This window comes from Cygnus atratus, chromosome 24 (genome assembly GCF_013377495.2).
Source record: "Cygnus atratus isolate AKBS03 ecotype Queensland, Australia chromosome 24, CAtr_DNAZoo_HiC_assembly, whole genome shotgun sequence".
NCBI lineage: Eukaryota > Metazoa > Chordata > Aves > Anseriformes > Anatidae > Cygnus > Cygnus atratus.
In genome coordinates this window covers 3589170-3614021 of record NC_066385.1, presented here as the reverse complement: position 1 = coordinate 3614021, position 24852 = coordinate 3589170, and the positions used below count along the sequence as shown (strand labels likewise).

General features: G+C 63.6%; 1 protein-coding gene across 2 annotated transcripts; it reads right to left on the bottom strand.

Annotated features, from left to right (window-relative positions):
* Positions 1-6777: 6777 nt before the first annotated feature.
* TFEB (transcription factor EB) lies at positions 6778-24122 on the bottom strand. 2 transcript variants are annotated; one of them, XM_035561603.2, is made up of 9 exons: positions 24010-24122; positions 12143-12390; positions 11807-12061; positions 11639-11719; positions 10689-10809; positions 10403-10459; positions 9823-9898; positions 9497-9644; positions 6778-9172 (listed from the first exon to the last, which is right to left on the bottom strand). In XM_035561603.2, the coding sequence occupies exons 2-9, from the start codon at positions 12335-12337 to the stop codon at positions 8738-8740; spliced, it is 1368 nt and encodes a 455-aa protein (XP_035417496.1). In that variant the 5' UTR covers positions 12338-12390; positions 24010-24122; the 3' UTR covers positions 6778-8737. The 2 variants fall into 2 exon arrangements, with proteins under 2 accessions (XP_035417496.1, XP_035417495.1); XM_035561602.2 differs by having other exon boundaries at positions 9497-9898; positions 11639-12061; positions 24010-24109.
* Positions 24123-24852: the final 730 nt, after the last annotated feature.

Genomic DNA, 24852 nt, shown 5'->3' with positions numbered 1-24852 from the left:
TGGTGGTGGTGCTAAGGGGGGAGGAAGGAAAAGGGACGGTTTGGGAGAGGGTGAGGGGGGTTTAAGGAATGGAGATGGGGAAGGAGGAGAGAAAACATGCCCGGGGGCCTGGCAGGTGCTTTGCCCTTTTGGAGGGGATGGAACCGAACATTCAGCTGAAGGCTGAATGATGCTTGGGTTTGGGTTGGGTTTTGCTGGGAGGTGTCGCCCGGCAAGGGGGATGTTGGTCAAGGGAGGTGGGGAGGAAAGCAGAGCCCCGTGCACAGGATGGGCAGAAGCACAGGGACACGCTGCTGCTGCATGAGAGCAAATCCCCTGCAGGGATGCCCTGCTAGCCCTTATCACTCACTGTGCTTGGAAGCACATTAAAAATAGGTACAAACCATCTTAAAACAACCCCACCGCCACCACGCCAGGCACCACCACGCATCAGCAGAGCTGCGAGAGGAGCAATGGGGGGCGCATCCTGCTGGTGCTCAGCCTGTGCAGGGGCTCAGCCCCCAGCCCATCACCCCACAGCTTCACTCGTACCCCAGACTGCATCTGCTGGGGCTGGATGCCTGCAGACTACGGCACAGAAACCCATTAGAGCCTCCCAAGTTTGTTTTGTCTTTCTTTCCCCCTCCTGCTGGAACTGTGTCTGCAGAGGACGCAGGAGATGGCCAAGCAATTCTGCAGCAGCACCACTTCCAGCCCATCTCCAGGGGGTAACTCCAAAATCCTGCCAGGATTTTGGCACCTACACGTGCCCAGGGATGCCCCTCCGAGGGCAGGCACACACCTCTTCCCTCTCGCCCCTTCCCGCAGCCAGGACACAACGCAATTACAAACCTCTTAAACTTTACCAGCCACCAGGCTCCGTGATTAATGACTCGAAATGTCCACGTCTTTAAAAAACAGGGGGAGAAAAAAGAATGAGAAGGAAAGCAGCTCCAATTACAGGCGGCTGAGGGACTCTGGCCCGCTCCTGTGCTCTAAGAACATATATCCAGAAAGGTTATGTTAATTTTTAATGTACAAGACTGTAATTAATTTCTGGGGCTGGCTGGATTAGCTGAGTGTAAATTCCAGCCTCAGCTCGGGCTGCGGATAAACCAGCCCTGCTGGGAGCAGCCCTGCGCTGCGGCCACAGCTCCGGGGGGCTCCTGGAGACCTCGTGTCCCCAGCACAGACCCACCGAGACCCCCTTTGAGGGACGCGGAGGTGGTGGCATGAGGGACAGAGGTGCCACGTCGGGTCTGTCTGCCCCTGTGCCACGTACGTCTTCCGAGACTTAATGCAGCTGAAGCACCCAAACCCACTCTGGAAAGACAAAACTACAAAATAATCCCTCCGACGGCCTTCGGAGAGACTGCAAGGAAAGGGTCTGGACCCAGCAGGCAGGGATCATGTGGCCTGGAAATACAGCAAGTTTTGAAAGGGAAGAAAAGGCTCCATTATTCTCCCATTAAACTCTCCCCGGCTCTCCCCCTCTCCCTTCCCCTCTGTCAGTCTTTGGTTCGCTCGCTGACTTCCCCCAGCCTCTCCGAAGACAGATCGTTCCCTTAATCACTCTGGAAAAGAACCCCAAGCCGATATAATATTATAATTAATTAATTCACTAAAAAGGTATTAAATTTCTTTTCCCCCCTGTGGATATTATCTGAATTCATTGACCTTTAGAAAAATCACCCTCTAATTGTAACCAGGTTCAAGTGCATTTCCAGCCTGTCCCTTTTACATTAATAATATCTTCCAGGACTCTACTATGCTGCTTAAATATTGTATAAATTTCACTGCCCCCTCAAAAAAGGAGAGAGAGAAAGGCACGAAATGAAAACTGTGAGCTGATTAAACCAGCTCAGAGCACAGGGGAAGAGGCAGAACTCCGCAGTGGCCTGAGAGATGCACGAACACAAAGCAGGACCCCAAAGGGGATCGGGACAAAGAATTCCAAATTTCCAAGGTCCCTGTGGTCCAAAGCCCAGGAATCTGAGGGCAGGAACCAGCGGGGTCCTAAACAGAGCATCCCTGGGAAAAGCAGGCTGCAAAAGGTTTTGGGGTTGGGTTTCGTGGAAGAGGGGCACCCCCTGTGCCCTAGTGGTCACTATGGGGGGTTGGAGTTGCACGAATTGCACGAGGGGACTGCGTGTCCAAGGGGGTTTCTAAACACTGGGACAAACGGGGTGCTGCTGGTCCCAGCCCCTTGGATCACGACACCTCCACGCCTCGAACCACCCCTCCTGCAGCCGCTGCCCCTTTCCCACCTTCTCCATTTCGGGGGCGCGCTGTGCCAAGCTCCAGGTGCAGGGACCGGGCTCTGCTGCTGTCTCAGGGTCACTGTGCTTGAGCCGCAAACCAGCCCGTGATGTCTCCAGCATCCAGCACTGTAAATTCAGCATCAGGCATGGAAAATCCAGCTGGGCTGCTGCTCCCGAGCCCACCAGGGATCCCTGGCCAGCTCTGCCTCTGGAGCGGGGCCATTTGGCTCTGGCGGAGACCCAGGGGGGCAAATTCCTGCTGCTCTGCCCCTCACCAGGGAGGGGGAGCCCAGTTCATCTCAACTAAACGCGGCATATGGGGCTGGACATGACCAGGGGCTTGGGTTTTTGCTCTGCAGGGCTCAAGCCCGGAGGATTTGCACCCCAAACCAACACAAGCTGCCTCCCGCACTGCAGCGAGCGCTGTGGCACTGCCCCCATGTCAGCCTCTGCATCGTCATCCAGGCTGCAGGGAAACTGAGGCACAGACACACCGTATCCTTCCCCACGAGTTACATTCTGCCTCCTGCACCTCATTTACCTCTTCCCAAGGTTTTTTTCCCTGCACTGCTCCATCCCAGCAAGCCCCTGTCCTTCTACCCAGGTTCTCCCGCCCCTTGGCTTACGGCACACGGCTGCTCCCACCTAGGCACCAGGCATCCCAGCAGCATTTCAACCCTCTGCAAGGGCCCCCCACAGCTTTAAAAAGCTGCTGGTGGAAAAACAACAGGCCAAACACATCCAGGATAACCCTTCAGAGCCAGGGACCAACCTCACCCCCTCCCCTTGGACGCGGTTCCTGGACGGACATCACAGCTTTCCCCCTCTCCCGCTCTTCATTGCACGCAAAGATTCGCTTGCAAAGAGCTGCGCGGGGTTCTCGAAGCCCAGCTGCCTATTCCCCCACCTGAGAAAAGCCAGCCCTGCCTTCTGAGCTCATCCCAACCGTTGCCACAACCACCCCCGGCCGAAGCACGTCACCAGCTCGGGGCTCGGGCTCCAGGTGGGGACGGAGGCGCAGGAGCAGCCCGAGCGCTCGGGAGGAGCTCGGCGAGAGCCAGAAAGGAAATGAAGGGAGATGGGGGGGGGGAAGGAAAACTCAGCACCAGCCCAGCAGCGAGACAGGGGATGGTTTCCAGACTGCAGGGCCGGCTGGGACCGTGCCAGGCTTGCTGCCGAGCCCCACACCCATCCCATGGAGGCTGAGATTTGGGGTGGAGCAGGGAAAGACCCTGAGCCCCCTCCAGCTCACATCGCAGGCTCTGTGATGCTCTTCTGCTTCCACCCTGGGGAAGGGCTGCCCTGCTCGGGGCTGGGGCCAGGAGCAAGCCAATCTTCTGTTTTATTAAAGTCCCCCCCACCCTTCAAGCAAACTTTTTAAGGAAAATTCCTGGGGACTTGGGAACCTCCCAGCACCACTGGCGAGGGGACCTGGACACATGCCTGGCCAGCTGCACGTGAAGGGTGGTGCTGGGGAAGTCACAGGGCTCTGGACGAGGAACCTTGCTCTTGGACAAACCCAGCTTGGCCAAAACCCGGCAGAGCCAAGCCCCAGCCCCAGCACCCTGCACACGGAGCAGCGCAGGGAGGACACGGCTGCGTCCTCCTGGGGCTCAGTACCCACAGCTCAGCCTCGCAGGGGGTTTATCCTGTCCTGGCTGCCCACAGAGCTGCTGCAGCTTAGTTTGTGGCTCAGCCCAGAGGTAAAGTGTTTTAGGCTCTCAGAAAGTCACATTTGCAGCTTCAAGGGACTTTAAAAACCGGACAAGTTTGTTGGCAGCACCGAGGGACCTGCAGGGAGGCCTTGGCACAGGGCGCTGGTGGCAGCAGCGGTGGCACGTCCTGGGCCAGGACTGTGGCTCACCGGCTGTGCCTCATCCTGCTCTGTCCCTTTGCAGCCACAGAGCATCCCAGAGGGCAGAGGAGCAGACGCACTGCTAGACGGATGCCTCATGGGGACAGAGAGCTGGGGACGTGCTGCCACCCCTGACCACCTCCAGGCACACCCCATCCTGGGGAGCCAGGGATGCTTTTTGGGCTCCTTCCCCAGCCAAACCTGGAGGCAGAGCCGGGCTCGGCAGGGAGCCGGGGCTCTCCAGCAACAGTCTGGCTCTCTCTTGTGGCTGCTCAGGCCCTGTGCAGCCTTCCTGCTCCTGCACAGCTACCAGCACCACGTCCCCCCAAACGCAGCCCCCGTCCCCCAGCCCTGCGAGCCCCCATGGGTGCGCTCGGATGCTCCTGAACCTGCCCTGGGCCAGCCAGGGATGAGGGATCACCTCTCCTCTTCTCTCTTTTTAGGGTAACCTGGGGATGAGCCCCATGCTGAGAGCCCCTTCAGAGCTGGGGGACACAGCTGTCCCCAAAGGACCCAGGCGATGCCTCTGTGTGGCCCATAGGAAGCACAAGGGGGGCACAGCAACTTCCAGCAATGCTGGGGCTACTTGCAGCCTGCCCTCCCTCCTACCCCAAAAAACACACCAGGATATTGCATGGGGTGATGGAAAACAGTCCCAAAGAGTGCAAAGCCAGCGGTACCACTGAGAGCGAGCACTGCGGGGCTCAAGGACATCCAGCGGGTGCTGAGACAGCTTCGCCTACAACCCAAACGGGCAGCACCGGGGGCAGCAGCGACCTTGCAGCCCAACCCCACTGCTCTGTCCGTCTGTCCATCTATCCATCCGTCCATTCATCCATCCGTCCATCCCACCCAGCCCCATGCTCAGAGCCCGGCCGCAGCTCATCACAGGCGCAGCAGCCCAGCCGGCTCCATCCCTCCCTTTATATCCCACTCGCAGCCCTGACACCGTTTTTTTCCAGTGGGTGGCTCGCAGGCTGTAATTAAGAGCCCTTCTCTCCCGCCTGCCCGAGCCCCGTCTCCAGCAGCTGTCGTTGAAGCGAAGGAAACCCCCTTTCGTCCTCTCTCTCCTTTATAATTTTTTTTTTTCCCTCCTCCCTTCTGAACATAAAAGGATGACAGTGCTCCAAGCCAGGGTCTTTTGCATTTCTGAGTTGGTTCTGTTAATTGGAAGGAGGGTTAAGAATCTGCAAGGTCGTTTCAATCTACATCTGACCTTCAGAGTAATCCTCTATGCCAACACCAGAGCATGTCATTAAAATGAGGCCCTCTACCATATCCCGGCATCCCTTTATTCTCTCCTTGTGCACATTAATTGCTCATAAGTTGATTTGATCTCCCTATTCTGCAAGAAGTAAATTGCCCTCTTATTTCGCCATTTTCATCCTGTTTTCTTAATTAGGCCCTTAAAAATCTCTAGGGCCTCAGCCGGGCTGCAGGCCTCATCCTGGGAATAAATTTTGATCTCAGCCTGATAAAGAGTGAGCAAACCCAGAGATTGAACAATGTCAGCCCCCCCTCCCTCCCCTTCACGCTATTCTCTTGACATGAAAAGGCTATCAGTTTTTCTCTGTGTTAATATAGGAAATAATTCACACTTCAGGCGTTGTTCTCTATTTAGTGTTCACACTCCCCAGATAAATCAAATCAGGATTTTTTTTTTCAAGTGGCTGAAACCACTTACTCCTTCTCTCCCCCCAAGCCTCCTCTCTCTCTTTTCTCCCCTTTCGCTTTTAATAAAGTTTCCGAGATCAGCCCCTGTGATTTTCCACCCTGGGAAGTCTATTTAAAGGCCGAATCCTGGTTTTTTTTTTTTTTTTCCCCCTCTATGCATGTGTTTAATGCCGTGGCCGAGGGGCACAGAGGGGTAGCAGGGACCTGGATGGGATCAGCACAGGGTGGGATGAGCTTTGCCAGGCGGGGGCTCAGCCCCCTGCCCACCCCACCAGCTCTCGGGGACCACCAGGTCCCTGGCACAGCGTGCACACCCCTTCTCCTGGGGTTTAATTAACCAGCCAGATGCTAATTGCAGGCTGTGGGGCTGCCCAGCTCCCCCAAGGGCTGCAGGGGCACGGCGTGGAAGCAGTGGGCCCACCGTGCCCTGCAAGCTGGGGGTCCAGGCACCCCGCACAGGGACGTCACAGCACCCCAGGGCCCCTGCAGTACCCCCAGGTGGAGCTGAGCAGGGGGCAGAGCAGCCCCAGCCCTGCTCCAGGGGTGACCCCACAAGCAGGAGACCCACCTGAGCTCCTAGGACAACCCCACAAGGGTCAGGCAGGGCCACCATGAAGCCACTCAGCTCTAGGGACTCGATCCCTCCCAGCCCTGCTTCCCTCGGGGCTTGCAACTATTTGTTAATTAGGGGGCCTGGTTCCCATTAAGCAATCAGCAGCTGGGTCAGCACCACCGGAGCTGCAGAGCGGTGTCCCTCCTGAAAACCCCAAACAACCCCGGGGGGGGGCTGAATCAGAGCAGCACCAGCGCTCCCCCTTCCAACCAACCTGGGATTTTTGAAAAAAAAAAAAAACAAGTAAAAAAGCACCAAAACAGCAGCCCCCAGGTTCAGCCCTGGGAGAAACGAGGGTGCTGCCCCAGCACCACGAGGGGAACAGGGCTCTGGGTGCCCCACGCCTCCCTCCTCCGGGTACAGAAGAAACAAGGCCACGCTGCGATGCTCCGGCGTGTTGTAAATAAATATATTTTAATGATTCTTCTTCCATTCCAGTTCATTCTTTTATACATTTATTTATAAAACAGTAGTAAAATTTTTTAATCAGAGCACAGTGCATTAAAAAAAAAAAAAAGACAAACAAAAACCCCAAAAGATTAAAAAATAATAATAATAATAATAATAATAATCCACAACTGCTAACTCACGGCCTGGGGGGATGCCCCGTCTGGCGCTGAGCAGCGGACGACCACCGGTGGGGGCCCCAGCCAGCCCCCCACGTGCTATATAGCAGCACGAGGGCCTGGTGTAACCGTTTTATGGCCACGGTAAATCCCACAGGGCTTGTGGTGGCGTGCGGCCATCCCAAAGCAGCCGCCGGTGTCCGCAGCAGCCGCCCCCACGGAGCAGTGCGCGGGGATGCTGAGCGCAGCGCGGGGGCACCGCCCGCCGGGATTATTCTCTTTACAGGCACTAACGGCAGCGCACGAAGGACGCCAAGGCCTCCTGTGAAGACTTTGGGGTGAAACGGCCCCAAACCCGCCGGCGTGCACCCCACCCGGCCGCCCCCTCTGCTCGCCTGCCCCTGCCCGGCACCGCCACCACCTCTCTGCCCCTTCCCTCCTCTCGTCCCCGCACTTCCCTGCACCCTCCACATCCGATGGGAGCTTCCCCGGGGGGCGTTGGGGCCATCCCACGTGCCACCTCGTGATCCCACCTCGTTGCTCCTTCTCCATCACGCTTTCCCATCGTGTCCTGACCCCGCCAGCCACGACATTCCCCGTCCTCGGTGCACAACGTGACCCTTGTCCCCACACAAGCTCCTGGCCGTGTACCCACGGTCTCCATCATCCAACCTCCCGCAGCCCGGGGGGCTAACGCTGTGCTCTAATGGGGTTTTGCAAAGGGGTCGCCTCTCTCCAGCCTTTCCCCGCACCCCCCTTTGGGCTTCACACCAAGTCAGTGCAGCATTTTCGCTTTGAGCAGTTCCCCCTCCTGTCCCCAGCTCCCTCCTACCACCAGCAGCGCTGATGACCGAGGTCCCACGGCCCCGTGGGTGAGCTGTTGTGGCTGGGGAGCGAGCTGGCGATGGGGGGAAGAGCAAGGAGCCCCGTGGGGAATCGCCACAAACCATCCCCAGCCACAGCCGCCGTGCCCGGGGACGCAGGGCAGAACGTCAGCGTTGGAGCCGCGGTGTGGCCTTTTGGGGCAGGGGCACGTCTGCGGGGTGGATGTCACCGGTGCCCAGGTGACAACGGGGTTTGGGGTGCTGCCAGACCCCCCGAGGGTTTGCACGAGCTGTGGCAGAGCTGCACGCCCAAACGAGCCCCAGGACGCCGAAGCAACAAAACTCACAGGACCCCTCCCGTGCCCCGTGAATTAATTTGCTCTCCCCGCTACCTAGAGGAGGAGGTCGGTGCTGCGGGGCCCGGCAGCACCGCTCCTGCCTCCCCGGCACCCGCAGGGAAAGAGAAGCCCCCGCGGGGAGGCGGCACCGGGGCGCAGCCACCGATGGCATCCGTGAGGCCACCGTGCGGGAAGACTGGGGGGGAGCGAGGGGGTAGCAAGGCAAAAAGCTCTGAGCATCCTCTCCCTCCAGGGTCTTGGGGGCTCCTTGCTCCGCTCTGAGCCCCGGGGAAGGAGCGCGGTCCGGGAGGGTTTTGCTGGAAGGCGAAAGCAGCCGAGGGCTTGGAAAGCTGCAGTCAGGTCAATGGCACGGCAAGCCAAGAAGGTCGGCTCCAGCTCCGGGCAAAAAAATAAAAATAAAATAAAAAGCTTGCAAAAGACGTGGCGGTACCCGGCGAGCCTTGAAGCGAGCCCCCCCCGTTGCATAGAGAAAATGTACTCCTACGTAGATTCAAGTGCTCGGCGGGACGGGCTCCTCCTCCGGGGAGGGGAGGAAGAGCGCGCCGTGACTTCAGCAACCAAACTCGAAGGCCCAGTCCTCGCCCCCAGCGCGGGCGCAGCTCCTCGTCACAGCATGTCCGCGTCCTCCATGCTGAAGCTGCTGCGGCGACTGCTGGCCTTGGAGGCCTCTGGGGACATGGCCGAGAACAAGGGGTCGGAGGCCAGGGGCAGCATGGTGTCCTGCATCAGCATCAAGTCCAGCTCCTTCTTGGAGAGCGAAGGGAAGGAAGCGCCGTGGCCGGGCTCCAGGCTATCCGGGAAGCCCCGGGAGCCGTCGTCGAAGCTCAGGCTGTGGGTAAAGTCCAGCTGGTGGTAGGGAGACTGCGGCGGTGGAGGCAGCGTCGGCTGCGATTCGGGGTCCGGGGGGGGCAGCAGCGGCTCCAGCGTCCCCTCGTCCCCGCCGGCTTCTTGCTTCACCACCTGCTGGGCCAGCTCGGCCACGTTGACACCCGAGGGCGAGGAGGTGGGCAGCCCGTGGACGCGCGCCTGCATCTCCAGCTCCTGCCAAGAGAGTGTAGGAAGACTCGGTGGGGACATGGGGACACGGGGACAGGGCGCACGGAGGCGGGAGGGCAGAAGGGAGGCGCAGAAATGGCAGGGAAAAGGGGACAGAGGGACCGGGAAGCTCATGGGGAAGGACGGGAGCGGTGACCCATGCAGAGCTTGGCATCACTTGCTGCGGTGGCCCCAGCCCCCGGTGTTCCCGGTGAGTTGGCAGCCCCAAAAGGGGGAGGGAGCCTCTGCCCGGCCCCGCTGGTGGGGCAGGAGTGAGGCGTGCTGGCAGCTGGAGCAGAGCAGAGCAGGGCAGAGGACGGGGAAACGCACCTGGATGCGGAGCAGCAGCTGCTTGTTCGTCATCTCCAGCCGCCGGGAGTGGTTCTCCAGGTCCCGCGACCTCTGCAAGTCCTTCTGCATCCTCTTGATGTAGTCCACCGAAGCCTTCAGGATTGTCCCTTTGTTCCAGCGCACGTCCCTGCGGTGCAGGACGGAAAAAAAAGAAAAAAAAAAAAAAACAGAAAGGATTGCTGCCTGCACCTGCTCCCCCAAAACGCCCCTCTGCAAGGATCTCCTGCCACAGGGCCGCGCACGGTGCGGAGCAAGCCCACGAGAGCCGCGGGTATCCCAGCCCTGCAGCCACCGGGGATACGTACAGGTCGTTGGCCTTGGGGATCAGCATCCCCAGCTCCTTGATGCGGTCGTTGATGTTGAACCTCCGCCGCCTCTCAACTGCAGGGCGAGAAGAGAGGGGAGCGGTGAGGAGACGGGGGGAGCAGCGCCGCACCGCTGCCCCAGCTCGCGGGGATGGGGGACGTTGTGCCCCTAGGGGTCCCTTCGGAGTTGGGGAGCTCAGGGTGAAAAACCTGCATGGTTTAAGACAAGCTGAGAGCTTCAATAGAGGAGGCAGAGCTCCTCCTGCCCGTTGGCACTGAGCTCCCCGGGGCTCAGCAGCGAGCTCTGGTCCTGGTCTGGCTCCCAGCCCTGGTCCCGCTCCCATCCATCGCCCCCGCAGCTCTGACCTTCCCCCGGTGCTAATGGGAACAACAACCGCGTGTTTGCGGCACCACAGGCGTTTTGCAGAGCTGGGAAAGAGGCGGCCGTGGGGGTCTTCCCCTTAGGGTGAGATGGGAGGGGAAGGGGACCCAGCGCAGACAGAGGGGGAAGGAGGACGGAGGGTGCCGGGGTCGGAGAGGGAACGCCGTGCCACCCCCGGGAAGCCAGCACCCAACTCACTCAGGTTGTGATTGTCTTTCTTCTGACGCTCCTTTGCCAGGGCTCGGCTCTCGGCATCTGCAACAGAGACCCACAGCATCACCCGGAGAGGATGAGGCTGCGTCTCGCCCCGTCAGCATCCCCCAGAGCCATCCTTGCCACCCGCGGGGACAGGGGAACCCCGGCCAGCCCCGGTCCTCGCTGTCACCACGGGCTCCAGCCGTGGGGACGTGCCTGGGGCTGGGGACATGCTCTGGGGCTGGGGACGTGCCAAGGGCTGGGGACGTACCCGGGGCAGGTGACGTACCTGTCAGCTCTCTCTTCTGGGTGAGGTCGGCGGGGCAGGAGCTGCTGGTGACGCCGACGAGCGAGGCGGTCACCTGGGGGTCCCCGCTGTACACATTCATGTGACTGCTGGACATCGGCAGCTGGAAAGCAAAGGGACAGGCGGGTTAGCTCCATCCGGGGCCGGGAGAGAGGCTCGGCTGCGGGATCGGGGTTTAAGCCCAGCTCCTTGGCCTCTGGGACGCGAGTGCGCAGACTGGGCAGGTATAATTGTCTTCCTGGGCCCTTAAAATAGCTATAATCAGAGTCGCCAAGAAAACAGGACTTCAAAGGGCGCAGCTGATCCCCTCCCACGGCCAGCATCTAAAATAGGGCAGGTGAATCACATCCGAGGAGGGCCCGGCAGGATGAATCCCACTGCAAGGCTCAAGCCACCCTACGGACCTGGCCTCGGGAGGTGGCGCTGCGCTGGGCGAGCTGCTGGCGGGGGGAGCCTCCCCTGGCACCACTGTCCCCCCATGCTGTGGCTCCACCCCTCCCGTGCCCCTCTGCCACTGCTCCAGCATTTTATAAGGGCTCTGGACTGGCATTAAAGAGGACAAGAAGCTGAAGAACTGGCTTTTGCAGTCGCGGAAGGGCCATTTCGCTGCCTCCCTTCCCCAGCCCGAGGTTGGCCAGGCCCCCCTGCTGGTCCCTGTCCCCCCCTCGGGTCTGAGCCAGCTCTGCCCAGTGTTGTCCCCCCTCCCCAGGTGTCACGATGGCTCTTGGGGCCACACAAGAGAGCAAATCAGCAGGAAGCCGGGCTGGTTCATGCACACACCGTAACGTCTGATTTCCCACTGGTACGGGGCCACGCAGGAGCACCAGCACTGCCGCGGGGCCGTGGCACAGGGACAGGTCACCCCCGTGCCACCCAGCCCACGGCAGCCCCCCCAGACCCCTTCCCTCTCGCTGCCCACGGTTGAGACTCACCGTGTTGGGCATGTGGACTTCGGGGTTCATATAGCCCAAAACATCATCCAGGCGCATGATGTCATCGATGACCTCATCGAACTGCAAGAGAAAGGCATACGGTGTCACTTTCCAGGCCGTGCTGAGGGTCCCCGTGCCCCCCCAGCAGCCCGGCGGCCCCCTCCTCACCTCCCTCTCGGGGTTGGAGCCGATGTTGAGCATGGCCATGGGGCTGTTGGGCGCGCTGTTGCCCGCCGAGGAGGACAGGACGTGGCCGGGCCGCACGCCGGGGGACGCGGCCGGAGGTGGCTTTGGCGAGTGGCTGGCGGGGCTGACGTGGGCGGCGAACTTGTTCCCGTAGGTCTCGGAGAGGTACGCCTGCACCTTCTTGTCCCGCGACTTCTGCAGGTGGTAGGTGGTGGGGTTCTCCAGGTAGGACTGCACCTGCGTGGAAATAACCCGTCAGGGCCCCCGTGCTGCCCCCAAATCTCCCCCCCCACACACACCCCGTGCCCAGCACCGTACCTTGAGGACCTCTCCGGGCACGGGCGGCGGGGACTGGTAGTGGACGGGGGTGTTGATGGCCGGGCTGGAGGCCACCGGCATCCGCTGCTGCTGCATGTAGTTCATCATCATCTGCTGCTGCATGCGCTCCCTCTCGGCCTCCTGCTGCGCCTGCTGCTTCATCAGCTCCATCCGCAGGCCGATGCGGGACGCCATGGTGCAGCGGGGGGGCGGGGGGCCACGGGCGCCCACCAGGCACAGAGGTGACCCTAAAAGGAGAAAGACGTCAGGAATATGACTGCCTGCTTTGAAATTGAGGCACGGGGAGGGGATGTCCTGGAGCACCTGGCGCTACGGCTGAGCCGCAGGATTGATCCTGCTCCTGACGTCGCTACGAAGCCTTGGCTCAAATTTTGGCTCAAATTTGGGTGCTGCCATCACAGAGCCGCGCGTCGGGCATCGCGCCGGGGCAGCCGGGCTCTGCCCCAATGCGGATGAGCAAGAAAGGACAGCCGCCCTAACGACAGACAGACAGACGGACGGGTCTGCCCGCAGCTCCCCGTGACGGCGCCGCTGGCCCTGGGGACAACGAGGGGAGGAGGGGACAGGGCACGGCGGGGCTCAGGGGACACCCTGGGGGAGATGGGGATGGCAAGGGGCACGGCTGGGACCCCGTCCCCAGCAAGCGCAGCCTCACATCCTGCCGGAGCTTGCTCTGGAGCCACCAAGCCCCGAAAATAGGGGTGCAAAGCAAGAGCAAAAAGCCAGAGCAGCCTAAAAGAGAAAGAGAAAGCAAGGGAAGGCCGGGAAGAAAAGGCAGCCCCGTGCCAGGCGCCGCAGGCGGGCCGCAACCAAACCTCCGCTGCGGCACGGGCGAACAACGCGGCTTTGTGCCGGGCCGGCACGCGAGCGCGGCGGCGGGGAGAGGCGTGCGTGGCCCCACGGCGCACAGAGCTGCCCTTGTTCCCCCGTACAAAAGGGGACGGTGGCCCAAGGAGGGCAGGGGAGGCTGCTGGGACAAGGGGACAGCCACGGGGCCAGGGGACGGCTGCATGAGCTGCCCTGCCCGGGGTATGAAGCTCCGCTGGGAACCGCGGATGCGGTTGTGGGATAGGGATGGGATGGGGACATGGGACCAGGGCTCTGCAAAGTCCCCGTCCCCTCTTGTAGGGCAGCCCTGGGGCACGTGAGGCAGCAGCACGACCAGACGAATCCGGAGGGCTTTGCTGTTTAAACACAATGTGTAATCGCAGACAAAGGGGACACGGTGGATGCAGCACGGCGGGGGTTCAGCGAGGCGTCCGACACACGGTGCCACGCCGTATCCTAAGGGGGAAATTAAATCAAGCCAGCGTGGACAGAAATACGATTACATGGATCAAGAGCCAGCTATTGAACAGCAAGGGGAAGGTAATTAATTAGACATGGTGGCCCATCTGAAGGGGGCAGGGAGAAGAGGGGCCTGGGACAGTTAGCGAGCAGAGCTTCGTTAAGATGCCGGCGCAAACGGCCTTGGAGAGGGCACAGGAGGACGCTGGAGATGAGCAACAGCTGAGTTGTAAAGGCTGGTGGGATCCGGCGATGCCAGGAATTTTATTCATGCGAGGAATAAAACAAGGCTGGAGGGGGGTAAATCACAGCTTATACATACGGGGGGGGGGATAATAACCCCAAATACAGAGCGCAAGCCTCCAAGAGCAGCCGGGACATCCAACGAGCACGGGGCACAGCGAGGCACAGCCAGGGCACGGAGGGGGAAAAGCATCCAGCCCCAGAAAGTGATGTTTTCTGGGATGCTTCCAGCACAAGGGGATGGCAGGAAGGGATTTCAAGCGGTGCGTGGGACCCTGTGGGATCGCCCACCCTGGTTCCAAGCCAGCAGCTCCAGGCCCCACGAGCCATCCAGCGGGGGCTGCGTGGCCGGGCTGGGTGGGCACGGGGTGAGGACACGGAGGGGAGCAGGGGGAAGGTGAAACACGAGGGGCCGGCACCTCCGGCGCCGGGGAAACCCAGTTTGAAGGGCGAGGATGGAGCTGCAGAGCTGGGGGGGCGTTTTGGGGCTCCCAGGGACACTTTTCAGAAAGGGCACGGAGCGGGAGGGTGTCACGGGAAGCGTGCCGAAGCGCAGCCACCCACGGCACGGCACCCGTCATCCCCGTCCCCCCCAAACCCGCCTGGCTGCAGGACGCCCCCCCCTCAGCCCCTGTATAGGAAACGGGGGCGGGGGGAGCAGAAAACGCTGCTTTTCCCACCCCACCCCCCCCAGGGAAACCCCTGCTGGCAGCCACGGAGAAGGGGCGCCGCCGAGGGCGAGATGGGGAAGGGTGGTCAGAGCAGGGCCCGGCCTCGAGCGAGCGATAAGCAGAGGGGGAAACTGGGTCAGGTTTAAAATAACCCGCTTGGTTCTGCTCGGCTGCGCCCCCCCGGAGTGCCCAGCAGCTTCTGCTTTCGCTCTGACTCAGCCCCACCAGGAGGGAGAGGGCCGGGGTGGGCCGGGGAGCGGGGCGGCACCCCAGGGGACACGTCCCGTCCCCCCCCCAGGGGACACATCCTGCGTCTCTCGGGCGGACAGGACCACGTTTGGGATTCCTGCCAGTCCTGGGAAGGAGAAAGGCGTTCGCATCCAGGACAAAGCACATCCAGCGGCTCGCCCGGACCCAGTCCTTGCCTGGAGGGGACCCTGGGGGGGGGGGGGGGGGTCAGGATCTGTCCCATCTCCCCCCTGCCCCATGCATGGCAGCGGCTCGTCTGGCTCTGAGAGGGTGCCCAGCCCCGGCGGCGCGGAGCCCAGGGTGTGCTCGGGCATTGGGTTACCCCGCGGGTGCTGCCGGGGCACCTGCTCGGGGCGACGTCCCCAGCGGTCACCGAGCGGAGCCGGGGATGGAGCGGGGCGGTGGGGGGGGCGACGGGAAGGGGACGGAGGGGGAACGAGCCACAGGGTGAGAAGGTGAGAGGGAAACGGGGAAAGAGCCCGGGGAGCCCAAGCTGCCCCGCGAGGTGCACGGAGCATGGCACGGATTTCCCGAAGGAAACCCCCGGCGCTGCGAGTGCTGGGAACGCCGCAGACCTGCCCCTGGGTCCTCAGGGGGGGAAAAAGCAAATCCCCGCGTCACCGCACCCTAAAATCCGGGCAGCTTTTAGAGAGAAAAGCTCCTGCTGGGAGCGGAGATGGTTGGCTCAGGACGGCGTCCCTCCCGGTTGTGTGCAGCAGGGTGAGCGCTGCCGGCGCCCCCCGGACACGCTGCCCCAACCCCGTGCGAGGCCGGAGCCAAGGAATTCATCTCCCTTCAGAACATCCCCGGTGCTACTGAGCGGCACGGTTATTTCTGGACCTTTCCTGCCTTTCCTCGGGGGTGTTATTTCATCGGGCGGATCCTCCCGTGCCCCGGCAGAGCTCGGGAATAACCACAGCCGGAGCTGCCCTCACGGCACCGACCCCACCGCTGCTCCGTGGGGCTTTGCGCGGCCCCGCAGCCCCCCTCTGTCCCCACACGAGGCCAGCGGCCCCACAAAGGGACAGAGGTGTCCCCAGAGCTGCTCACACAGCGGGGACAGCAGCCAAGGGCACCCCGCTACCGGTGCCACCCTGCTGTCCCCGTGCTGGCCCTGTGCACGGCCCCCCATCGCCTCGTCCCCGAGCGCACCTCCGAGCCCGGATGCGGCTGGGAGGCAAAAACCCTAAGAAGCCGGGGTTAAAAATAAAACCTGCCTGGAGCCAGTCCCTGCACACAGCCCCAGCAGGATCGCGTTACCCTCCCGGGGAAGCGGCACCCAGCGAGTGCACCACCTCCGCCAGGGCAGAAGGCTGGAAGGAGGGGGGGGGGGGGGCAATGCCCGAGGGATGGAGCCGAGACCCCCACCCCATCCCACTGCCAGGACACCGGGAAGCTCCGCGGCCGTCCCACGCACGCGCGTGTGCCAGTCGCCCGCGGGCATTATGAACGGAAAAATCAATCGGCAGCTTGAGCCTGCCCCGGCCCTGGGGAGCCGGGGAGGGGGGGCGGGTGACCGTGCTGCCCCCCCCCCCCCCCCCGGCCCTGTGCTGCTTCATTGACAAGCACGAGGGCTGAGAAAAGGAAACGGGGAAGGAAGAAGTGAAAATAGCTCCGCTTCTTGGTACGAGCAGCGAGCGCCCGCCGAGCCTTCCTTCCTGGTTTTTGTTTTTCAAACGCAGGGAGTGGGGGGGACACGCGGGGGCAGCGCGCGAGGACACCCCCGTGCACCCCAGCCCGGCCCTGGCGAAGCACCCGCGGCCGTTTTGGGGACGCGGCAGCCCCCTGGGTGCAGGGCAGCCCCCAGCCCGGCCAGGACACGCGGCGGTGGCGGTGCTCAGCCCACGCTGAGATTTGCTCCGAGGGCACCCAGCGCCTCCTGCTCCCACCCCACGGCTTCGTTCCAGCCTGGCTCTGGGTGCCAAGAGGCAATAAAGGCACCCGGCTGTCCCAGCCGTCACCCCAAAAGCCACCCCACGGGGTGCCCCCAGCAAAGCCACCCGCGGACAGGCAGGAAGGGGGACACGCGTTACCTGGGCAGGGGGTGGCAGGGGACAAGGGGGGGTCTCCGGGCGCCGGGGCTGGCCCCTCGCAGCTCCTCCGCGCTCCTCGCCGCCCTGCCCAGCTCCTGCGCCGGCCCCGCGTTTCCTCATTTTTAGGGCCCTGCTTTTAACGCAGCAGCAGCCGCAGCGGGCGCGGGCGGAGGAAGTTGCAAAAAAGCCTCCCAACCTGCTCGCTCGTCTCGCTGCAGCACGGGAGTCAGCAGTGGGGCCGGGGAAAGAGAGGGACAAAAATAGCTGCAGCCACCGCCACCCGGCTCCCCCGGGTGCCAGAGCCCCGGCAGGGTCTGCCCCATCGCGGCCCCTCGGGGCCACCGGGAAAGGGCAGAGCGGCCGCGGAGCTGCCGGCGGTGACAACCCCCCCCCCCCCTGCCGAGAGCAGTGATGGAGGGGCAGGTGCTGCTCCTTGTCCCTCCAAGGGATGGGATCCCGCTCCCTCGGTGTGCCCGGAGAGGGTGCCAGCGTCACCCAGCTGGATCCGGCCCCGCGTGGGATGAGGGGCGCAGCTCACAGGGGGGTCCCTCCGGCACCCATAGCAGTGCCCGCTGCTGGGTACGCCGGTGCTGGCTGCCACCAGGACGGTGGCATCAAGTCTGGGGGACAACAAGGACGCCGGTGTGATGCCCTACGGGGCCGGCACGGTGCCGGCACATCCTCCCTGCGCAGAGCCTCCTCGCACCCTCTCCATTTTGTGCCTGTGCTGGGGCCACCCGCAGGGCTGGGGTCCCACCCCGCGGGCAGCTGCGTCCCCATTGTCACCTCCTGCACCCTCCCCGTCGGACGATGCTCACCCCATGGGAGAGCCCCCGGGAAAGCCCCCCCGGGCCAGGCGGGTGAGCTGCTGCCGTGCTGCCGCCGTGCCGCCCTGCCAGCGACGTGGGCTGGCACCCGGCCGGTGCCGCGCAGCTGGGACCTGCCCCGCAGCCTCCCCTCGCCCCGACTTGGCGGGGGTGGGGGGGATTTACGCCGTGCCAGCGTCCCCGCGGTGTCAGGGGTCGGGTGATGCTGGCACCCAGCGGGAGGAAGGACGGGGTCCCTCATCTCCATCGGCACGCAGAGGAGGAGCGCGCTGCTGCGGCGTGCGGCTCCTTTTTGGCGCACGGGGCAGCGGGGCAGGATCGGACCCGGGGTGGGAGGAAGGAATTCCTCCCCACGAGGGTGGCCAAACCCCGGCAGCGGGACGCTCTCCATCCTTGGAGACGCCCAAGGCTCAAACCAGGCTCAGCCCTGAGCATCCCCATCCGACGGCTCCGCTTGGGGCTGGACCAGAGGCTCCCGAGGCCGCACCCAGCCGGCTCTCCTCGAGGATGAGGACGGGGAGGTGGGAACGGGGGGGCAGCCCGGAGAGCAGCAGCGCCCTCGGAGACGGACGGGGCCGACCCAGCCCGAGGCACCTTCCCTGCGCCACCAGCACGCAGCCCTGAAAGGGAGAAGGAGAAGGCGGAGGGGGGGGAACTTGGCAAATCCCAGCAGGAGTCAGTTGACAGCGCCAGCGAGCGCCTGAGTCACCGGGCCTGTTTTTAGCCCCGGCATTTGAGAAACGTGGACCACGGCGTTGTTAACAGGCGCTTGGGTCAAAGGCCAAATGTTTTCCCTGCCATGCGTTAAATGCTGCTCTTGGAAGCGGCCCAGACATTTGGCACAGTGAAAACATTAACGCTCGGTGCGGGCGGCGAGCTGCGGATGGCAGCGGGACCCCAAGAGAACCAGGGAGCCCAGGACCCTAAGAGAACCGGGGCCCTGATGGGGAGGTCTCGGGACCCAAAAAGCATCGGTGTACGGTCACCGAGAGCCACCCTGAGCGTCCCTTGTCACAGCGTCATCCCTGGAGCAGAATAACCGCCGTGAGCCCCCGGTTCTGGAGGCACCAAGGACATCCCCAGAAGCCAGGTTCCCACTTGCACGTGGCCACCTTTATGGGGTCAATAGTACAAAGCCTTGCTCCTACAGCCCTCCTCCGCCCCAAAACGCCCGCCGCGGCACGGGGATGGCCACGGTGCCACCCCAGTGGCACAGCAGGCAGAGGCTGGGACCTTGCCATTGTAGGGCCAGACCCTGCCCCCGCAGAGGCCCCGAAACGGAGCCAAATCCTTTCCTGCAGCAGGAAAGCAGCCGGCGCTGCGCAGGGGCCCCCGATTGAAACATCCCTGTCAGGCCGACCGCCGCGAGCACAAACAGCCAGAGCCGACAAGTTGCCGCCCTCCCCTCCCGGAGAGGCAGGCAATTAAAAATAAAAGTGTTAACAGGCAGAAGGACGTTCCTGGGGCGAGGACGAGCCAACGGCCGCGCAGGGGCCGGGAAGGGCCGTGTCGGCCCGGCACCACCCCGAGCTGAGTGATTAATCGGGCCCGGACCGCGGCGGCCGTGCAGCGGGGAGCAGGAGAGCGGAGTGACCTTGGGGAGGCCCCGGCCGTGCCGGCGGGGAAGGACACAGGGCCTCGGCGTCCTGCTCCCCCCGGAGAAGGGAGAGAGACGGGAACGGGAGGGGAAAACCCCACCCCGGGGTCACCCCGCACCACTTGGGTGCTGGTTGTTATTTATTTTTTCTTTAAAAATGCAGGAATAATCCCTAAGGGAAACTGGAAGCACGCCTCTCTCCGCATTCCCCCAGCTCGGGGTGCAAGCAGGGGGGCGGCCCAGCACACCACGGTGCTCCCCAAAACCCTGCCGGGGGGGGGTCCCTATGCGGGGACACCCAGCACAGCCAAGCCCCCAGCCCCTCTCCGGGCGCCGCAGAAGGCGCTGGGTGACAGCAGCCACCTGCGACCCGAACCGTGGGTGCTGCCAGCGCCGCCCCCGGCCGTCCTCCCCCCCAGTGCCGTGCTGCTGCAAGGAGGTAATATTTATAAATACGCCGCGGCCCGCCCGCTCGCAAGGTGGATTTCATGTAACCGTACCGCGGCCGCCCGCCCGCCCCGGCCCCGCGGCCGCCCCGGCCCCAGGAGCTGCAGCTGTTCCCCGGCCCCGCTCATAAACAACTCGGGGACGGCCGGTGACACGGCCTCCTCGGCGGCCCTCGGGCTCTCCCTGCCACCAGCCCCGGGGAGCGGCCGGCGGCGGCACCTTACCCGCGGCGGGGACGTTTCTCCTCTCCGCGCCGCTCGCCAAGGTCAAAGGCGGACGCCGGGAGCCCCCGGTGCGAAGCCAGCCCCTGCCCCGCAGCGAGGCGGGTGCACGAGGCCGGGGGTGTTCTCCCTTCTTGCTCGGGTCCCGTGCCACGCGTTACGCTGGCTTGACCACGCCGGAGCCGAGAGGTTTTGCCCGAGCAGGCTGGGATTTATCCGGACGAGGTCTTCGCCTGGAGGGGGGCGCGAAGGGCACCAAGCCCCCCAGCCCCGGCACATGGAAGCAGAGCCGGCCCCGGAGTAGCTGGCGCGGCGCTGGGGCTGCGATAGGCACCCACCCTGCTGCAGATAAGGCAGGAGCTGCTGTCAGCGACGAGCCCGCTGGCACCCGACCCGACCCTCCGCCCGCGAGCCAGGAAACGCGGCCCCCGCTCTGCCCAACCAGACCCCCCCCACACCCCCCCGGCTGCAAAACCTCCCCAGCACCCTCTTCGCCCCCATCCTTTCCTCCTAAAAGCTCCCAACCCCGTGCGATTCCTCCAAACCAGCCTGGGGGACAGCCAGAGCCGCCCCCGTCGCTTGGGGACACGCCTGTCCCCGAGCACACGCTGCCAGGCGGGGTGGGGGGCACATCGGTGACAGCACGGACCCCGCACCAGGGACAACCGCTCCCCCCCCCCCCCCCCCCAGCCCCGTGCGGGCTCCCACCGCCGCAGGTGGGCTCGCCCCACCGGGCAGCCAAGGGACCCAGGCCGGGTGCCCTCACATCCCTGCGAATTTTGGCACCTGGGCGCCGGGGCAGCAGCTGCACAAACTGCGCTCGAGGTTCGGCCACGCGCTGAAAGGAGAATTTACAGCCGGCCCGGGGCACGCCACGACGGGGCCGGGCAGGACGGAGCGGTGGGAAAGGAGGCACGGGATGGCAAACAGCTCTTTACCGACGGCACCGCCTTCAGCTTCCCAGCTGTTTATACGAGAATTAAATCACTTCCATTAATTGCATGCACGTACGGCGAGGAAAAAAAAAAATAAAATAAAAGCGAGTTACCCGGCGGGGAAAGATGTTGCTTGGGCGTTTCAGGTTTAGCCGGTGAGAAAGGTGCACCGGTTTAAGTAAAGGAGAGCATTTAAGCTCCGTGTGGAGCCTCGCAAGCAGCCTCCAGGCTCCTCCATCCCAGCACCCAAAGGGACCAGACCCAAACCACCCCATCCGGGCAGAGCCCTGGGGGTGGGCAGGACGAGCTCAGCCCCCACCCTATAACGCCTACCTTCCCAAAACGCCTCCAGGGACAGCGCATCCCCGTTCCCCAGCGGCACGGAGGGCCCTGCCCGTGTCCCACCGTCCTCAGGCACCAAGTGGGGTCCCCAGGATCCAGCCCCCCGGGACCATCGCCACCCCCCGGGGCCACCGCGCTGCCTCTCTCCAGGAGCGAGGCCTCTCTCGGGGCTCTGCCCTCGCGCGCTCTCTTCTTCCACCCACGGGGAAACCGTATGGCCTGGTTGTGTGGGGTTTTTTTTTGTTTTTTTTCCCCCCTCTCTTTCTCGCTTTTTTGCCATTTAATATTTATAGCTTTGCTCCGCTGCCTGCCCAGCACCAAGGCGGGTGGAAGAGGGTGGCAGAGCGGGTTGGCCCCTCCAGAAGCGGCGGTGCAGGCACCGGGGGCAGCCCCGTGCCCGTCCTTCGAGTTTTGCTTAGTGATTTCTCATCGCCCCCGCCTCCCTCGGGTCTCACTGGAGGGGAAGGAGCAGAACTGGAGTTTGCTCCGGGTCCCCGGCGGCTGCTGGAGCCCGGGGCTCAGCCTCCTGCATCCCACAGCCGGGCAGCTCCGGGCCTGCAGCCCCGGCTGGCGAGGGCGCAAACCCCTGGCTGTGCCAAAACCCAACCGCGGCGAGTCACCGGCACCCACCGGGCTCCTTCGGGACGCAGCAGCACCGGGGCAGGGGGAAGACGAGCACGTATTTCCTGCCTGCGCCCTGGCGAAGCGATCGTCACTTCACCCCTGCGCGTTGCAGCGCCGCCGCGTTGCTCCCGCTTCAGCCCCCAAATCCCCAAAGCAAACGGGGAAGGCGTCAGGACTCGGCCACCGTGGGTCAGCATCAGAGCCCGTGGCCACCGGGACTCCCCGGGGGATGACGCGGGGACGTGGATGTGCTGAGCTCACCCTGGCACGTGGCCGGCGCTGGTCCCTTTCCTCTTGGACCGATGCGCACCATAACCGGGCAGCGGTGACAGGGTGGCACAGCTCGAGGTGCCCCCCAAAAAACCAAAGCACCAACTCCAAGCGGCCCTGGGGACAGAGCCCCCGTGGCGGCACCATGCCAGAGCCACCATGCTAGCGGTCACTCGCCTCCCGCAAAGGAATAGGCCAGGAAAAACGATTAATTGGGGAAATTCGGGGACGGGGCGAGGCACCTGGTGGGAACCAGCTGCAGAGGGGATGGAGAAGGCGTCTGTGCCGTGCTCAGCACCAGGAAATCTTCTGTGCCATCTACTGCCCCCCCAGAAAAGGATGGAGAAACACAGATGCGGGGCTTTGGTCCATGCCTTCACCGCGCCAGCACCCCCCAAAACGCAGGAGGGGTGCAGGGAGCGGCGGTGCCGCACTGCTGCCCTGGGTGCATCCGCTTTACCGGTGCCCCCCTCACCGTGCCCTCGACAACCCCACACCCTCTTCCCCAGCCATTTTTCCCCAACTCCCCAGCTGGAAATGCACCCCCCAGCCCCAACCCTCCATGTCGCAGCGGCTCGCAGGCCCGGGGTGCCCTCCCCTTCCCCGAGAGCATCGCAGGAGCAGCGGCTCAGCCGTGGGGCCGCGCACGCACGTGCCGCCAGCTCGCCGCCGCCGCGCGCACGGGACAAAAAAAAAAAAAAAAGACCGAGCTGGAAGGGCGGCCGCGTCCCAAAAACGCCCGGATGCTGGAGTCGCCCCCGCTGCACCCAGCCCCACCCCGAGCGGTTTCCTACTGATAAGGGTGGTGGTGATGGGGGGGGGGGGGGGGAGCTGGGGGGGGGCGCAGCCAGCATCCTCCCCAAACCCGCCGGCCCCTCCGTGCCGTGGGGTCAGCACGTGCCGCTCGCCGCTTCCGCACCTGGCGGTACCCGAGCCCCCAGCGCTGACACCCCCCCCCCCCGCCCCCCAGCAGGGTGTCACCCCCCCCAGACCCCCGGAGTGGGGGGGGGGGGGTTCAGGGTGGGCTCAGCACCCCCCCAAAGCACCCATGGGGAAGCCGGGACGGCGCAGCCCCGCTCCCTCCTCCGCAGCGGCCGTGCATGAAGGCGAGCGAAGGCGGCGGCGGCAGCGGGGAAAAGCAAAAAGGGGAGAGCTGGGGGGGGGAGGGGGGGGGAAATCCCCCAAACCCCGCAACCTCCACCCGCTGCCGATCTATCAAAATAAAATAAACCCCCTGCGAGCCCCCCCCGTGCCTCAAGGGCAGGGGACGCCGCAGAAGCGCTGCGATTCCTGGAAGCAGGCCCCGCTCGTCTGCGGGCTTATTTATTTATCTTGGGAGAGCACAACAATAACCTCCATATTTATTTTGTTCCTCTCTCCCCCTCTCTCTCTCTTTAATTTTTTTAAAGGAAATTTCCCCATCATCTGACTCACCGAGGCTTTTAGAGGACACGGGCGCGAGGGCTGGCGTAATCGTCCCTGCTTCGCAATTAATTCGCCGGAATAATTAAGGGGCGCGAGGAGGTTAACAGCAGCCCCCCCCCCCTCCCGCCCCCCCCACGCTCGGGGATCCCAAAAAAGTTGCTCGGGTGGGGGGGGGGGGGGAAGGCCTCTCGCAGACCTCGAAATGGCCTAGTTGAGACCTGGGGGGGGGATTTTGGGGGTGCCCTTTGCCCCCCCCCCCCCCAGCCAGGGGGGTGCCCCTGGGGGTGCACCGAGCCCCCAGCAAACCCGTCCCGGGGGGGGCACCGGGGGCTGAGCATCCGTGCCTCAGTTTCCCTGTGTGTGTGCATGGGGGGGGGGCACCCCCTAAACCCCCAAAAAGCGAACCTAATGGAGGCGGGGGGGTGCTCGGGTGCACCCCCCCCTTTTCGGCTGGGGGGGGGGAATTCTCGGGTAAACGAAAGGAGGGAAAAAACAGGGGGGAAAAGGAAAAAATTAAGCTAAAAAACCACGCTGCCAGCAACACAAAAATAAAGAAAATAAGAGGGAAAAAAAAATAAAATAATTAAAAAAAAAAAAAAAACAAGGTTGCGAGCCCGGAGCAAGGAAGGAGCCCCCCCCCCACCCCCCCCACCGACCCCACCCCGCGGCACTCACCCGGCTCGGCCCGGCTCGGCTCGGCCTGGCCCGGCCCGGCCCGGCTCGGTCCCGCTGCTCCCGCACCGAGGGAGGGCAGCACTGCCTGCCCGGCACGGCTCGGCTCGGCTCGGCTCGGCTCGGCTCGGCACGCCGGGAGCTGTAGTCCGCCCGGGGCAGGGCTGCCCGCCCCTGCCGGGAGTTGTAGTCCCGGCCCCGCTTCGGGCCGGTTTATCCCGGGTGTGGGCTGAAGGGGGAGGCAGGGCCGGGCCGGGCCGGGTTCAGGCTGAGCCTTGCACCGGTGCCTGTGCGGCTCCGTGCACTAGGGTTGTGTATCTTCGTGCACCAGGACTCTGCAGCTCCCTGCACTGGGATTGTGCAGCTCCCTACAGCAGGGTTATGCAACTCCTCGCGCTGAATCGTGCAGCTCCCTGCACCAGGGTTGTGCAGCTCCTTGTGCCAGGGTCCTACAGCTCCCTGCACCAGGGCCGTGCAACTCTTTGCACTGAATCACACAGCTCCTTGCACCGGGGTCATGCAGCTCCTTGCACGGGGGTCACGCAGCTCCCTGCACCAGGGTTGCGCAGCTCCTTGCGCAGGGGTTATGTAGCTCCTTACACCAGGCTCACGCAGCTCCTTGCACTGAGGTCGTGCAACTCCCTGCACCAGGGTTGTGCAGCTCCTCGCACCAGGACCATGCAGCTCGCTGCACCAGGGTCGTGCATTTCCCTGCACTGGGACTGTGCAGCTCCCTGCACCACGGTCGTGCAACTCCTTGCACTGAATCATGCAGCTCCTCACACCAGGGTCATGCAGCTCCTTGCTCAGGGGTTGTGCAGCTCCTTGTGCCGGGGTCCTGCAGCT

Coding starts and splice junctions, on each gene's coding strand:
- TFEB (XM_035561602.2), bottom strand. CDS start 12,337: ATGGCGTCCCGCATCGGCCTGCGGATGGAGCTGATGAAGCAGCAGGCG. Junction 12,062..12,142: donor TGCCCGGAGAGGTCCTCAAG/GTACGGTGCTGG, acceptor ATTTCCACGCAG/GTGCAGTCCTACCTGGAGAA. Junction 10,810..11,638: donor AAGTCCACATGCCCAACACG/GTGAGTCTCAAC, acceptor TTTGCTTTCCAG/CTGCCGATGTCCAGCAGTCA.